Source organism: Cynocephalus volans, chromosome 12, assembly GCF_027409185.1.
Source record: "Cynocephalus volans isolate mCynVol1 chromosome 12, mCynVol1.pri, whole genome shotgun sequence".
Classification (NCBI taxonomy): Eukaryota; Metazoa; Chordata; class Mammalia; order Dermoptera; family Cynocephalidae; genus Cynocephalus; species Cynocephalus volans.
Genome location: NC_084471.1, coordinates 28,905,356 through 28,919,936, shown reverse-complemented (window position 1 = coordinate 28,919,936; position 14,581 = coordinate 28,905,356). Strand labels below are relative to the sequence as shown.

Below are 14,581 nucleotides of genomic sequence, written 5' to 3'. Positions count from 1 at the left end.
CCAAGTAGCGTTTTGTGCAATGGTTGATGCTCAGAAAAGTATGACTTTTGCAGTCTTCCTTGCTGGACACTTGTAGATTCCATTGACATGTATTTTCACTGGGAGTCCTCAGTACTTACTGCTTATATGTTCATTCGACTAACATTTATCAAGTGTCTGTTATCAAATGCTCTCGCAGAGAGGTCATGTCAGCCTCCTAACCTCCTTGTCTTTAGAACAGAAGATTATTATTTCACATATACCCTCTTTATGTGAGCAGAATTTAATGTGGAATTCTGGCTTTCAGGGTGAATTTTATTGCTGTAGAGACACACCTTGAAGTAAGGCTTCTTAGCCTTTTGAAACCACACACTAATGAAATTTTAGTGAGAAAATGAGGGGTGCCAGCAAAATCAGGCTAACTTTTTATTTTGCCAAGACTTTAATTTTAAAAGTACCATCTACTATCCCCATTAATTCATAAAAGGAAGAAGATGTTAATACCTTCTTATTTGCACTGGTCCCTGGATAGAACAGGATTAGAAAGGGGCTGCTCCTGGCCATAGCATCCAAACCTGGCTTTCTCCAGTGGCAGGAGAGCATTGCAACCTGGACTCCCAGCCCCTCCTCTGGCTTGCTAAATCACAATGTCTAGAAGCATGGCCCTGGCATCTATATTTCCATAAATTTGTCGAGTGATTCTGATAGACAATGGGGTTGGGGAATCACTGCATTGGATAGAATATATATGTTTAAGGAGATACAGGAAATGTTACATTTCTCTAATGTTGATTTAGCACAGTTTTTGTCTTTCTTATTTTATTCCTTTGGGGTATTCTAAGCCATGGGTACATTTCCAAAAGCAAATAAGAAAACCTTCCTCTCAGATTTGGTGACAGTTGACTCTCAGAAGATCGTGGATCCCAGCCCATGAGAACCACACCTTTAGAGTTTGTTAGGTAAATATTTGCAGTGTGGATTTTTGTGAAGGTGTAGGATTTCCTATGCAACAGTCTGGTTTTCATGTTCTAGGCTCTTCTTGCTCAGTGACTTGTTTTATTCTTATGCCTCGGCCAATTACAAGCTGAGATAGTGATCCCAGGGAGAATATGAGATGTAAATGGCCTGTAAAATGGCTTTTCCTAGTGATTATCCATGGGAGGCTTGGAACCAGGGTTGGGTTCAGTCTGTTTGGAGGCTGGTGTTATGCACTTTGGCTGCCTGGTGTGAAAGGCCCAAGAGGAAGGAACCACATGCTGACTGAAATGTTCGCGAACAGCTGGTACACCCCGCCCTCTATGCAGAGGAGGCAAAAATATTTATTTTTTGCTTTTACAGCTGTGCTTGACTCTAGCAGGAATCCACTGTCAATGATTTTTTTCCCCCTTTGCTCCAGATGTTTTAGTTGTCGTGACGTTCTCCTTCGGTTCTTGGAATTTATCAGACAGATTCGACTTTACCAACTGCTCATCATTAAGAGAGTAAGATTTTATTTGAAATTTAAATATTCTCTCATTGGTTTTAATTTATTTAGTTGTTTTCCTCCTCAATTTCCTAAAGAACTCTTTTGCGGAATAGAACTTTCCAAAGTGCCTTTTGGAGCATGTCCTAACGGGAGGTAAGAGAGCCACTGAGCGCATAAGCTCAGTTTGCCCATCTGAGCCTTATCAAATAAGCTGGAGCAGACGAGGAGAGAAGGACAGTGCTTAAGTTTTCATGCAAACAGGGAAATATATTTCCTGAGACCAAGAGGCAGTCTTGGAGTAATGCAGAAGAAGGGGCGCTGCTAGGTGGTCCCCTGGCCAGAATGGCTTCGGGATCATGAGGGTCAGGGGACGTCACACTGGAGAAGGACAAGATGAAATGTCCTTCACCAGAGGAACGTGTTCATGCTGCCCCTTTGAGCTACAGCCCCACTGAGTGAGCACCCACCTCACTCGTGGTTACTAAAGCAGAGAAAACACAGGAAATAGGTTTCTCAGATTCCTGACTTTCCAGTTGGAAGTTGGGATGGAGGTCCCCATGGAAACAATGGGAAGGTGCATGAGCTGTGATTATAGCTTCCCATGATATGCTTGACCAACTGTGTGAGTACCAAATGTGAGTTTCTTTTGGCCTGGCCTGGGAACCATTGTTTCTATGGGGAAGATGAGTTCAAACTCCAACCGGAGTTGGCAGGCTGCTCTGAACTCATCCTTACTGCCGAGTTTAATCATTTCTAAGACAGAATGAATTTAGGGAGGAAAAAATACAAAACCTGATACAGAATGCCTCAGAAGTCCATGCAAATAGGAAAAAAATGGGAGAACTAAATAGAATTGTATAGGTCAAAGAGAATAAACAGGTAACATAACTCCCCTGATCCCCAGTTTTGGAAGCCAGATGAAGGGAAGCAACTTGCTCCAGGCCCATATGCTCAGTAATTAAGAACCAGACCTCAGATCCAGATCCCCCCAAGAGAGTGAGTGCCCTTTCCACAGGTAACTGCTTCCTGTTAGGAGAGCACTTAGCACAGGAATCATCCCGGACAGGTGGCATAAGCGTGTAAATCACAAAGCTGCTTCTAGCTCACTTAGGTGGCCAGATAAACACAGAAGCGAGTCTGTGTTTTCTCCTCCCATCAAAACTGCAGTTTCTGTAGGCCAGAATCTCAGAATGCTTCAGCATTTCTTGGAGACTATATAAAACATAAAGTGGGTCCCCTCGCCCTGCACTATTCGCCCGCACTGTCTTCCACAAGGCTTCCTCTGGCCTCCCTTGGCTACAATTCCAGACCAGTTCCCATTTCCCTTTTTATCATTTCTTCTTTAACTCTAATTATTCTAATAAGTGCTTTCCAAGTCCTCCACAGTTATCCATGCATGATAGATTATTTGATTAGCAGACACAATTCTTCCTTAATTTGATTGTACAGCAAACACTGGCACTCCATTCCCTCTGCTTGCCAGGTAACACCTTTAGTCTTGCAACTTCTAGGCAGTCAGCAGTGTGGCTGCACCAGTGGTGAGGCCTTGCTGGTCTGGGAGCAGAAGGGGGGCGACAGGAGAGAGATCATTCTCCAGGGGTACTTAACTGAGGGTAGACAAATAGCAGAACTGGATGCAGAAACTGAGTCAGTGGGTTCCTGTTATCTGCAGACCAACAGGTGACCCCAGCTTCAGGTGTCCATGGCAACAGCCCTGCAGGTGTGATTCAGGTCCATCCACCCTGAGGGCTTCCCAAAACAGGGCACTTTATGCCCAGCCTCAAAGAACTGTCCTCTCTCCCCCTGGTTCATCCCAGTCTGTCCAGAGATTTATTTTTTCTTTTTTTAAATGTTTGCATGCTGCATCACAGAGGGAAATTCTAGGGTATGAACATTTTCCCAAAACTGTAGGAATTAAGTTGGTTTTCTATGTTGCCAGATGCCCAGTGTGTGTTGGAACTGGCTGTGCATGGTGTAAGAGCAGAAGAAAGTGCATCCACCCCTTCACAACTTGTCACCCTTCTGATTACGAGAGAAACCAGGTAAAGTGACATTTTTTTGGTACTACAAGGTTTAACCAAAAATAAATGTTTGTGACCACCTGCTCGTACCCCATCTTTTGTGTTTGTTTCCCACTTTGAAATTCCCACCCATTCAGATGTTGAAGAGATGTTCTCCATTTCAGGAACAATGTCAAGTTGCTGTTGAGAAATCATCCAGAACACCAGGAGGAGGAAGATTCACGGAGAATAAGAGTAAAAGAACCAACCAGGGTTTACAGGTCAGACTGTTTTTGAGTCGATAATGGAAAAACCCCTCTTTCAATGACAATGACAACTCCTACTTACTACTTTGGGTTCCTTTAAAAAATTCCCTATTTTACTCTCTACCAAAATTCCCTTTTTTATCTTTGGTTTTTAACCAAGTTTCACTTAATTGGCTCAATGCATCAAAGGCTGCGCACTCACATAAAAGAAATTAAAACTCCGTAATTATGAAAAATGATGTTGTTCTGGTAGGAGTAAAATTTTAAAGGTGACTTTGTGGCTCACTAGGGAGAGTTAGAAGGAAGTGTAGCATACAGCCTGAGGGGATTTCAGTCCCAACCACATATTGTGATTGCATTTCTGGGGAGTATGTGTGTGCATGGGGTCTATGCAAAGTATGTGAACTGACCTTGATTACAGCATTTTCCTTTACTGTGTGGAGACATCTAACCAGTCGTTAGCGGAGTTAGAACGAAGAACTGTTATGGAGTGTGTATTTCTCTCCCCTTTTGAAAAATGATTATTTTTCTATGAAATTTCCTTAGAAATTTATCTTATTTTCTGGGCCGAGCCCGTGGCGCACTTGGTAGAGTGCTGCGCTGGCAGCGCGGCGACGCTCCCGCCCGCAGGTTCGGATCCTATATAGGACTGACCAGTGCACTCACTGGCTGAGTGCTGGTCACGAAAAAACGACAAAAAAAAAAAAAAAAAAAGAAAAAAAAAGAAATTTATCTTATTTTCTTCATAGTAAATCATCAAGCACAACATGTCTATCACGTTTGAAAAAAAGGGATGTGGGCTGTCCGGTTAGCTCAGTTGGTTAGAGCGTGGTGTTGGTTAAAGCACCAAGGGCAAGGGTTTAGATCCCCATACTGGCCAGCTGCCAAAAAAAAAAAAAAAAAAAGACATTTGCAGGCAGAACATAAGCGTCTGTGCTTAGAGCGCGACTAAGTGCTGGCTTCACTCAGTCAACAAGAGTTCATTGAGCATCTAAGGTGTGGGGTGAAAAACAAGCAGAAAGAGGACACGTTTCTGCTCTCATTAACCTTGGGGTCTGTTGAGAGCAGACAAATTAAAAACAACGTTTTATAAAAAGGCTCAGTTTTCTGTTTCATGACTCATCGGTGGTTTTGACTTATCCATTTGTTACTGCTTAAGGTCAAGTGCCAATATAAATAAGCAGCACATTTTTAATCATTACTGAAAAGTTGACAGTAACTTTAGGTGAATTAAGTAACAGGCTGAGGGAATGTGAATCAAAATGGATTATGAAGTTAATTAAAGGCATTAGAAAAGCTTGGTGTGCCAGTATCTACAGACTTGAAGAGTCTTTGAGGTTTTATTAAATGATGGGCTACTTTTCTCTTCCCATTGGTTCATTAAACTAAGACATAGAGACAGGAACCTGGATCAAGGAGACACTGACTTTTTTAAATCAAACTTTGTTGTTGTTTCAGTTTTGGTTTTCTTTTTAATTTTGGTAAAATACACATAACAAAATTTACCATCTTTACTATATTTAAGTATACAGTTCAGTAGTGTTAATTAAGTACATTCACATTGTTATGCAACCAACCTCCAGAACCCTTTTCATCTTGCAAAATGAAACTCTGTAGCCATCAAATAATAATCTTCATTTCTCTTTCCCTTGAATCCCTGGCAACCACCGTTCTATTTTCTGTTTGTGTGAATTTGACTACTCGAGGTACTTAAGATAAGTGAAGTTATACAGTATTTGTCTTTTTGTGACTTGCTTATTTCACTTAACATAACGTCCTTAAGGTTCAGCCATGATGAAGGTCAGAATTCCCTTCCTTTTTAAGGTTGAATAATATCCCAGTGTATGTATTTGCCACATTTTGTTTACCCACTCATCCGTCAATGGAGACTCGGGTTGCTTTCACATTTTAGCTATTGTGGACAATGCTGCTATGAACATGGGTGTGCAACTATTTCTTCGAGACTCTGCTTTCAGTTCTTTTGGGTATATACCCAGAAGTAGAATTGCTGGGTCTATGCTAATTCAATTTTTTATTTTGGGGGGAGCCATCATACTGTTTCCCATAGCTGCTGTACCATTTTACACTCCCACCAGCAGGGCACAGGGTTCCAGTTTTCCACATCCTCGCCAACACTTGTTATTTTCTCTTGTGTTTTTTGTTTGTTTGTTTTTAAGAGGCTTTGATTCGCATTTCCCTAACGATTAGTGATGTTGAGCATCTTTTCATGTGCTTGCTGGCCGTTTGTGTGTCTTCTATGAAAAAAGGTCTATTCAAGTCCTTTGCCCATTTTTTAATCAGGTTGTTTGGTTTTTGTTGTTGAGTTGTAGCAGTTCTTCATATATTCTGGATATCAACTCATTATCAGATATATCACTTGCAAATGTTTTCTCCCATTTCATAGATTGCCTTTTCACTCCATTGATTGTGTCCTTTGATGCACAGAAGTTTTTTAATTTTGGTGAACTCCAGTTAACCTATTTTTTTCTTTTATTGCCTATGCTTTTGGTGTCAGGTCCAAGGAATCATTGCCAAACCCAATATCATGAAGACTTTCAAATCCCATGTTTTCTTCTGAGTTTTATAGTTTTAACTCTTATGTTTAGGTCTTTGATCTATTCTGAGTTAATTTGTATGTATGGTGTAAGGTATGGGTCCAACTTCATTCTTTTGCATGTGGTGATCCAGTTTTCCCAGCACCATTTGTTGAGAAGACTGCCCGTTCTTCATTGAATGGTCTTGGCACCCTTGCTGAAAATCATTTGACTGTATATGTGAGGGCTTATTTCTGGGTGCACTTTTCTGTTCCATTGCTCAAGATGACTGTCTTAATGTGAGTATGATGACTGTCTTAATGTGAGTATCACACTGATTACTTTTGCTTTGCAGTTAATTTTGAAACAAGGAAGTGTGAATCCAACTTTGTTCTTTTTCAAGATTGTTTTGGAAAAAAATTAAACTTTTAATTTTGAGATAATTGTAGATTCACCTGTGGTGGTAAGAAAATAATACATACAAGGAAATACATACATTCATAATACATACATTCAAAAGTTCACAGAAAGATTCATGTAATCTTTTAATTCCATTTTTCCATGAACTTTGTGAAGTAGTCATGTATATCTATTACCCAGCTTCCTCCAAAAATAACACCTTGCAAAACTATAGCGCATTGTCACAACCAGGATGTCGACGTTGACCACAGGCAAGATGCAGAGCTGCTTTATCAGCACAAGCCTCCCGTGTTGCCCTCTTCAGCCAAACCCACTCCCCTCCTCTGTCCCACTCTCCATCTCTGACACCTGGCAACCACTAATCTGTTCCTCATTTCTTTAATTTTGTCATTTCAATAATTTTATATAAATGGAATCATCCAGATGTATCCTTTGGGTGACTGGTTTTTTTAACTCAACATTATTTTCTGGAAATTCATCCAAGTTCTTTCATGTATCAATAACTTGTTCCTTTTTATTGTTGAGTTGTGGTGTATTAGTCCATTTCTGTTGCTTATAAAAAAAATATGGAACTTGGTATTTTATAAAGAAAACAAAATTTATTGCTTACAGTTTCTGAGGCTGGGAAATCCCCAGTCCAAGGAACCCATCTGGTGGTGGCAGCAGTGACCTCTCACATTGCAAGAAGGTGGAAACAGAGAGAGTTCCTCATGTACTCTCCTTTTTAAAACCCTCAGAACCACGCCCCTGGCCACCATTAGTAATCCATTCACTATGATATGGTCCTCAGAATCTAAACACCTCTTCATCAGCCCACCTTCCAATTACCATAATGGGATTTCCCACTCTCAACAGTTATAGTGGGGAGTAAGCCTCAACGAGGTTTGGGGGGCATCCAGTCTACAGCTTTCCACCCATGACCCCCAAACTCATGTCCTTTTCACACACAAATACCTTCATTTTATCCCCCAAAGTCTTAACTTGTTGCAACTCAAAAGTCCAAGGCTCAAAGTCCCATCTGTGTATCCAAAACAAGTTATCTACTTCCAAGATACAATGGTAAGACAAACATAGGGTACATATTCTCATTCAAAAAGGGAGAAATAGGCCCCAAGAAAGATGTAACAGGTCCCAAACAAGTCCAAGACCCAGCAGGGCAGGCATTAAATATCAAAGCTGGTGAATCATGTACCTTGACTCTATGTTTGACGTCCTCTGCACACTAGTGCAGGTATTGAATCCCCAAGTCCTTGGGTAGCTTCACTCCTGTGACTTTCCTGGTCTGAGGCCATGCTTCTGCTCTTCCAGGCTGGCATTGTACACTGGTAGCTCCACAATTCTGGGGTTTCCATGGCAGTCCTGCTGTCACAGCTCTACTAGGCATGGCGCTGAGGGTTTCTCTGCTGCAAATCTAACCCCACGTTTCTAGCAAAGGCTGTCTGTGGTGACTCTGCCCCTGTGACAGATCTCTTCCTGGGCCCCCAGGCTTTTCCATACATCCTTTGAAATGGGGGTGGAGGCTCCCAAGCCATTCTGCGAGCCTGCAAACTTAACACCAAACATAACACTACGTGGATGCTACCAAGACTTCAGGCTTGTACTTTCCAAAGCTGCGGGTCTAGCCATGCCTGGGGCCAATTTAGCCAAGGCTGGAGCAGCAGGAGTGCAGGGAGCAGCATCCTGAGGTGGCCCTGGGCAGCAAGCCCAAGCCTGTATAGGGCACCTCAGGCCTGTTCCCCAAGACCATTTTGTCTCTTCAGGCCTTTAGGCCTGAAATGGAAGGGTTGGCCCTAGAGGCTTCTGCAATGTCTTCAGGGCCTTTCCCTCCTTCTCTTAATAATCCCTTTCCTTTGTACTAGTCTTCTTGGCGCCATTGCATTGTTCTTTTGAAAATGCTTTCTGCTTCTCTACCACATGGCCAGGCTGCAAAATTTCCAAATCTTTATGCTCTGCTTCCCTTTTAATTATACATTCTGGCTTTATGTCATGCCTTTTCTTCCAGAACACAGTGTAGGCTATTGCAAGTAACCATGCATCTTTCTTAATGCTTAACTGCTTAGACATTTCTTCCACCAAACATCCTGGTTCACAGCTCTTTAGTCCCACTTTCCACAAAGTCCTAGGGCATGGACATAATGCAGCCAAGTTCCTTACCACTTCATAGCCTAGGTGATCTTTGCTCCAGTTTCCAATAAGTCTCTTCTCATTTATATCTGAGACCTCCTTAGAATGGTTCTTACAGTCCATATTTCCATAAGCATTCTGGTCACCACCATTTAACCAGTTTGTAAAACATTCCAAACTTTCCCTGGTTTTATTGTCTTCTAAGCTTGCACTAGCATCTAAGCTTTTTCTAAACTATTCCTTCAAATTCTTCCAGCCTTTGCCCATTACCCAGTTCCAAAGCCACTTGCACCTTTTCAAGTATCCGTGATACCCAACACTCACTTCTCTAGTACCAATTTTCTTTATTACTCCATTCCTGTTGCTTATAACAAAATATATGGAACTGGGTATTTTATCAATAAAACAAAATTTTTTGCTTACAGTTTCTGAGGCTGGGAAATCCACAGTCCAAGGAACCCATCTGGTGGTGGCAGCAGTGACCCCTCACATTGCAAGATGGTGGAAGCAGAGAGAATTCCTCATGCACTCTCCTTTTTGAAACCCTCGGAACCATGCCCCAGACCACCATTAGTGATCCATTCACTGCAGCACGCTCCTCAGAATCTAATCACCTCTTCATTGGCCCACCTTTTGATTACCGTAGCGGGATTTCCCACCCTCAGCAGTTACAGTGGGGAGTAAGCCTCAACAAGGCTGGGAGGAGCATCCAATCTATAGCAGGTGGTTCAGGCAGTGGCTTTTCAAACTTCTTTTATTTCAACAACAAAAAAAATAATCAAGTCACTGCGTCCTGGTTTCCTGTATGTATTGTGTCTTCCTGTGCCTTTTGAACTCTGACACTGTGTGGTTAAAAGAACTGAGGTCACCAAGAGAGAAGAAGGAAGGCTGAAAATAAACAAAAGCCCAGATCTGTCTTCAGTGCATCTCTGTGGACTGGCCTTCTGAGTTTGGAGAATGACATTTTGTTGATACTGAAATGTTTTCTTTAAATATGTAACTAAGAATAGACTCTTAAGTTTGGTTGATAAGGAAGGGAGTGCTATGTGTCACAGGAGGGATTTCTCATGCTCTCTGAAACTCTGCGTCTTTCATTATGTGGAATGTGTGACGTTCTGGTTTCCACTTTGGGTCCTTGTGCTGAACAAAGCACTCAATATCTCTGCAACCCTTTTCCTAGCAGAAGCCACTGAGAGCTTTCCCTTCACGCATCTGCCCACATCACACATGCACTGAGTGCTTCCGATGTGCCAGCCACTACGACTAGGGTGGCACAGTCCTACGCTTTGTGATCCTGAGCTTGGGTTGGTTCTTCCCACACGTATTTATGGAGCACCTAGTAGATGTTGTTATACTGAGCTCCATGGATGCCATGAGGAGGACACAAGTGAATCAGGCACATCTCTGTCCATCAGTGTTAAGAATCCTATTCATGAGTACATCCGTAAGGATATAAGATAAAAAAACGTTAACATGATGGAAGTACCAGAATGTTTACAAACCCAGAGAGCCTCCCTTTGCTTGGGGCCCTGTCTTAATTCTTCCTGTTTGTTTAAGCCCAGTGTCTGGCAGTTAAAAACACTTAATCAGTGTGGTTGTTTAAGTCTTTGATGGATGGATGGATGGATTGATTGATGGAGATGGCATTTCAGCCCACCTTTAAGGGATGAGCAGCATATAGACACATGGAGACAAAGGAGCAGATATTCTAAGCAGAGGAACTGGCATAAGCAAAAGTGTGGTGGGGAACTGGAAAATTCCAGGACACCCATTCCAGAAACCCTAAGTAATTCCATTTGCAGGAAATGATAGCACACAAGGTTATGATCCTGGAGCCTGCATGTAGGGCATTACATGGGAGTTTTGACTTTGTTCTTCAATGGCAACGGAATGCCATTCAAGACGTTTTATTTTCTTTAATGTATGAATTTGCTTATCCAAGGATGTGGTACTTATGAGGCAGGGTTCCTCATTCAATCCCAACTGCTTTATGACCCTAAGACCCGTCTTATACCCTGACCCAGAGCATGTGCTATTATTTACCAGGGGGACTGCATTAAGGAAAAGCAAGACCAAAATATGGAAATGAGCTCAAAAGTTTATGTTTGACCTTGGACAAGGAGTATTTTCAGCTATAAAGGCCAGTGTGTCTGTCTGTCTCTTTGTCTCTTTCTCTCTACATATTTAGAAGATGAAACCATGTCAGGCACCATTGGCCCTGTTGCCCTGCCCTCAACACTTCAACTTCCATTTCTTAGCAATCTTATATCTGGTGCCTTCACCCGCTGAGACCAGAGACAGCTGGCCTCTCTTTTGTGCTTTCAAGGAAAGGTTGTGAAGATCTATGATGTGATGTTGTTCTAATTTTTGTTATTTCCCACAATATGCTTATTGCTGTAGGACAGAAATGAACTCTCCAGAGCCATTTCTCTTGCTCCTGAGGAATTTACAAAGTGTTCTTCTTTCTCTCTCTTCTTTGTACCTCCTCATCCTCCATCACTTTTGAATGTGTGTTTTAATTTCTCACAGACAATCCAAATGGACTCTTTCAGGGACCTTGCCTTCAAAGTGAAATTAAATTTCTCATATACCTTTCTGAGTAGCTCCTATGGGCCTGGTACTGTGCTAGGAACTGGAATTCACTTTCAATCAGAGAAAAAGTTTAATGAACTGTTTATGCTATTTTCATTCTATTGATTCAAAAAAAACATTTATTCATTCATTCAAAATGTGTTTGTTGAACAACTACTATGTGCTAGACAGGCAGGCAACACTGTGTGCCTTCGTGGAGCTTATGTTGTAGAACTTAATAATATTTTGGAGGAAGTAAGATTCATTTTCATGAAGCAGTTGAATGTGCACAGCAGAAAAGGATAAAAGAATGTAGGGATGTACTAAATCCAAAAGTGGTAGATAATAATTGTTGAGCCTATGCCATGTCCTGAGCTCAGAGTATCTCTTTTTATAAGCCTTGCAATGGACCTATTTTCCCCTTTTTATAGACAAGGAAGTTGTGGCTTAGAGAGAATAAGTAGGTAGTAAAATGGTACATAAGAGATCTGAATTCAGGCAGTCTGACTCAAAAGTTCCCAGTTTTAACCACTACCCTACATTGTATGACCTAAATTGAATATAAACAAGTGTTATACCATGCAGTACTGATGATAAAAGTCAGTCTGGCAGGGAGGAAACTAATATTGGCTTCTCTTGGCATTAGGTTACCAAAGTTTGCCCTATCTGTGCCACAGATGTGGGGTGGGACTAAGACCTCCAGCCTGGCCAGGCTGTGAGGGGGTTATTGACGTGAAGACACAGGAGGAAAGGACTATGTTGGGGTGTGGTCAGAGGGAAGGAGCTAGACCTGGAAAACGCTTAGCATCTTCTCCAAGACAGGGGGAGCAGAAGAGAGGCTTGAGATAGGGGAACTGTGAGCCCTTTTGGAGAGTGAAGCAGCAAGAATCTCCCGCTAAAGTTGAAACTCAACAGAGGGGTGGATTTAGGTGTCTGGGTTTAAGTTGGAAGCGGGGGCCTCAACTGTGGGAGAAGAGCTGCCCTCCCTGGTCATGAAGTTCTGGTCACCCAGTCCAGCTCTGAGGAGCCACAAAGGTTCAATGGCCAAGAGTAGCACCTTTAGCAGGTGGCCTTGGCAGCCCCACCCTGGACCATATCAGCCTCACGTTAGAGTCCCCAAGTCAGAGAATTGAGTCTTGATCTCTTAGCACAGGGCATTAGTCTCTCACCTTCTCCCAGGAAGTCTCCAGGTCTGTGTCAGGAGGCATTGCTAACTATTGATAGCTCCCAGGACCAACTGGAAGCTACATCTCAGGTTCCCTGGGGACTGCACAAGGGCCCCCAGGAGGGGTCATTTGCTCCGGGGGGCTGAGCATCAAATGGATAGCATTTTTTTCCATTTAACTCTCTGATTTTTCTTTGGTGGCATTGTATTTTGCTATTTTCTTTCCACATATCACCCCTTTTCCACTTCCCCATCACCACTGCTGGTTACCACTCTTCTCAATTTATACATTTCATTAATATATTACTTCCATCCTCTTCTCAGTCATTAATAAAGATGTTAAATAATTCTGAACCAAATACTCACCCCTGTAGGGCCCTACAGGACACTTTCCTTTAATTAGCTGTGCTACCTTTCATCTCTCTAATGTCCTTTGGTTTCAGATTTCCAGCTGATTTTGAATCCGTGTGACTTTTTATCTGGTCCTGTTTGAACTGATTTCATGAGTGAAAATCTGAGAGACATTTTACTGAATGTTAATTCAGGTCCAGGCCTATAGACAGCTTTGCTATATTCAGATTTTTTGTAACAGATTAATAGAGCACAATTTGGTCTTAATACACTGAGCCTTCCTAATGCACCTCTTTCCAATGTTCTTTTCAATCATAGCAGTATTTTCTCCATTAATGTCATGGTAATTTGAATTATGTTGACATCAGACTTCACTAAAGGTACTCTCACTGTCAGGAGTAATCCTCTTAGACCTTTTCAAAGATAACTATTTCTTAGTGGTTGTGCTATTTCCAATATCTTATAATGACTTTTTAAAAAATAACAATAATAATAATTGGGTATTCCATAGATCAGGTAATTAACCAGTTTCTAATGTGCTTTCTTATACAAACTAGGGAGTGATTTAAATTCGTGAGAGACCAGAGCTTATAGTATTTTTTTAAATAGTTTAAAATTGTGTAGTCATTTAAAAATAACTCTTAAGTTCTTAAAATGTAGCTGACAAGAAGTAGACTGTTCTGAAATTAATTGCTGAACAACTAGGGCTGTGATGATTACAGTCAATAGTATTTTGATTTGATACATGAAAATTCTTGAACATAGGGTGAGGGAGGAATCTCACTGTAGGCCTGTAAAAAATTTTTTCTTTGTGTCAAGTTTGATGATGCTTTTAAATTAACCCCTTCTAGATGTAAGCTTGTGGGGCCAGGTGCTTCAGGTCAGGTCGTGAATTAACTCTTGATTAGCAGACATAAATAGATGTAAAATATTGACTGTGTGGAACATCTGTGGGGAGATTGTTCTTTGCCTTTTTGTCTATACTGGATTTTTAAAAATTTTTGTCAGAAAAAATAGAAAAATATATTTCTAAGAATTTTTGCAACCGTAAAGTACAGCTATGTAGCTGCCCCATTTTTTTTTTTTTTCTTCACATTTTCTTGTGTACCTGCCCTGTTTATTTAAGCAGGACCTCTTGGTAGCTCTTAACCCACTTATTAAGATCAGGAGAAGTTCTCCCAGCAAACGAAGGGCAACTGATTAACCCTCTTTGGAAGCAGACTGGAAGCATCTGCTTTCACAAGATAGGCCAGGGCTGGATTCCATCCTAGATGGCCAATGAAAACTTCCCTAAACAATAAGATTTTTAAATGAAATCCTTTTGAAGTAGCAAGGCTGTCTCTATTCAGGGGGAAATAAGAAGTTAATGAGACACCGTGGCAGGTCCTATGATGGTGTTAAGGAGCAATATACAACTCCCTTAAAAAATCTTTTTTACATTAGTTATAAGACTTTTTTTGTCCTCTACAGAGAATACAGAAGTAGCATTTACTTGGCATGTTTGAAAATTTTGCTTGAGCAGACATCAACAGTATGAATATTAGAAGTAGGAAGGACTATATGGAAAGGAAAGAAACCTGGGAATCATAGTTGACTTGGATGTAAATGCAGCCTGCATTGAAGTTTACATAAAAAAGAAAATTCTGTCTTGCCTTCTAAGAAGACAGTGAACTCCTGTAGAGCAGGGGTTGGCAAATTTTTTTCTA

At 41.4% G+C, this 14,581-nt stretch overlaps 1 protein-coding gene across 1 annotated transcript in view; it reads left to right on the top strand.

Annotated features, from left to right (window-relative positions):
- PLXNC1 (plexin C1) overlaps window positions 1-14,581 on the top strand; it is a 141,354-nt gene that overhangs the window by 64,855 nt on the left and 61,918 nt on the right. Inside the window, exons 7-9 of the mRNA XM_063076002.1 lie at window positions 1,376-1,460; window positions 3,384-3,486; window positions 3,630-3,725. Of these exons, the coding sequence (XP_062932072.1) occupies window positions 1,376-1,460; window positions 3,384-3,486; window positions 3,630-3,725 (284 nt within the window). The remainder of the gene's footprint in view (window positions 1-1,375; window positions 1,461-3,383; window positions 3,487-3,629; window positions 3,726-14,581) is intronic.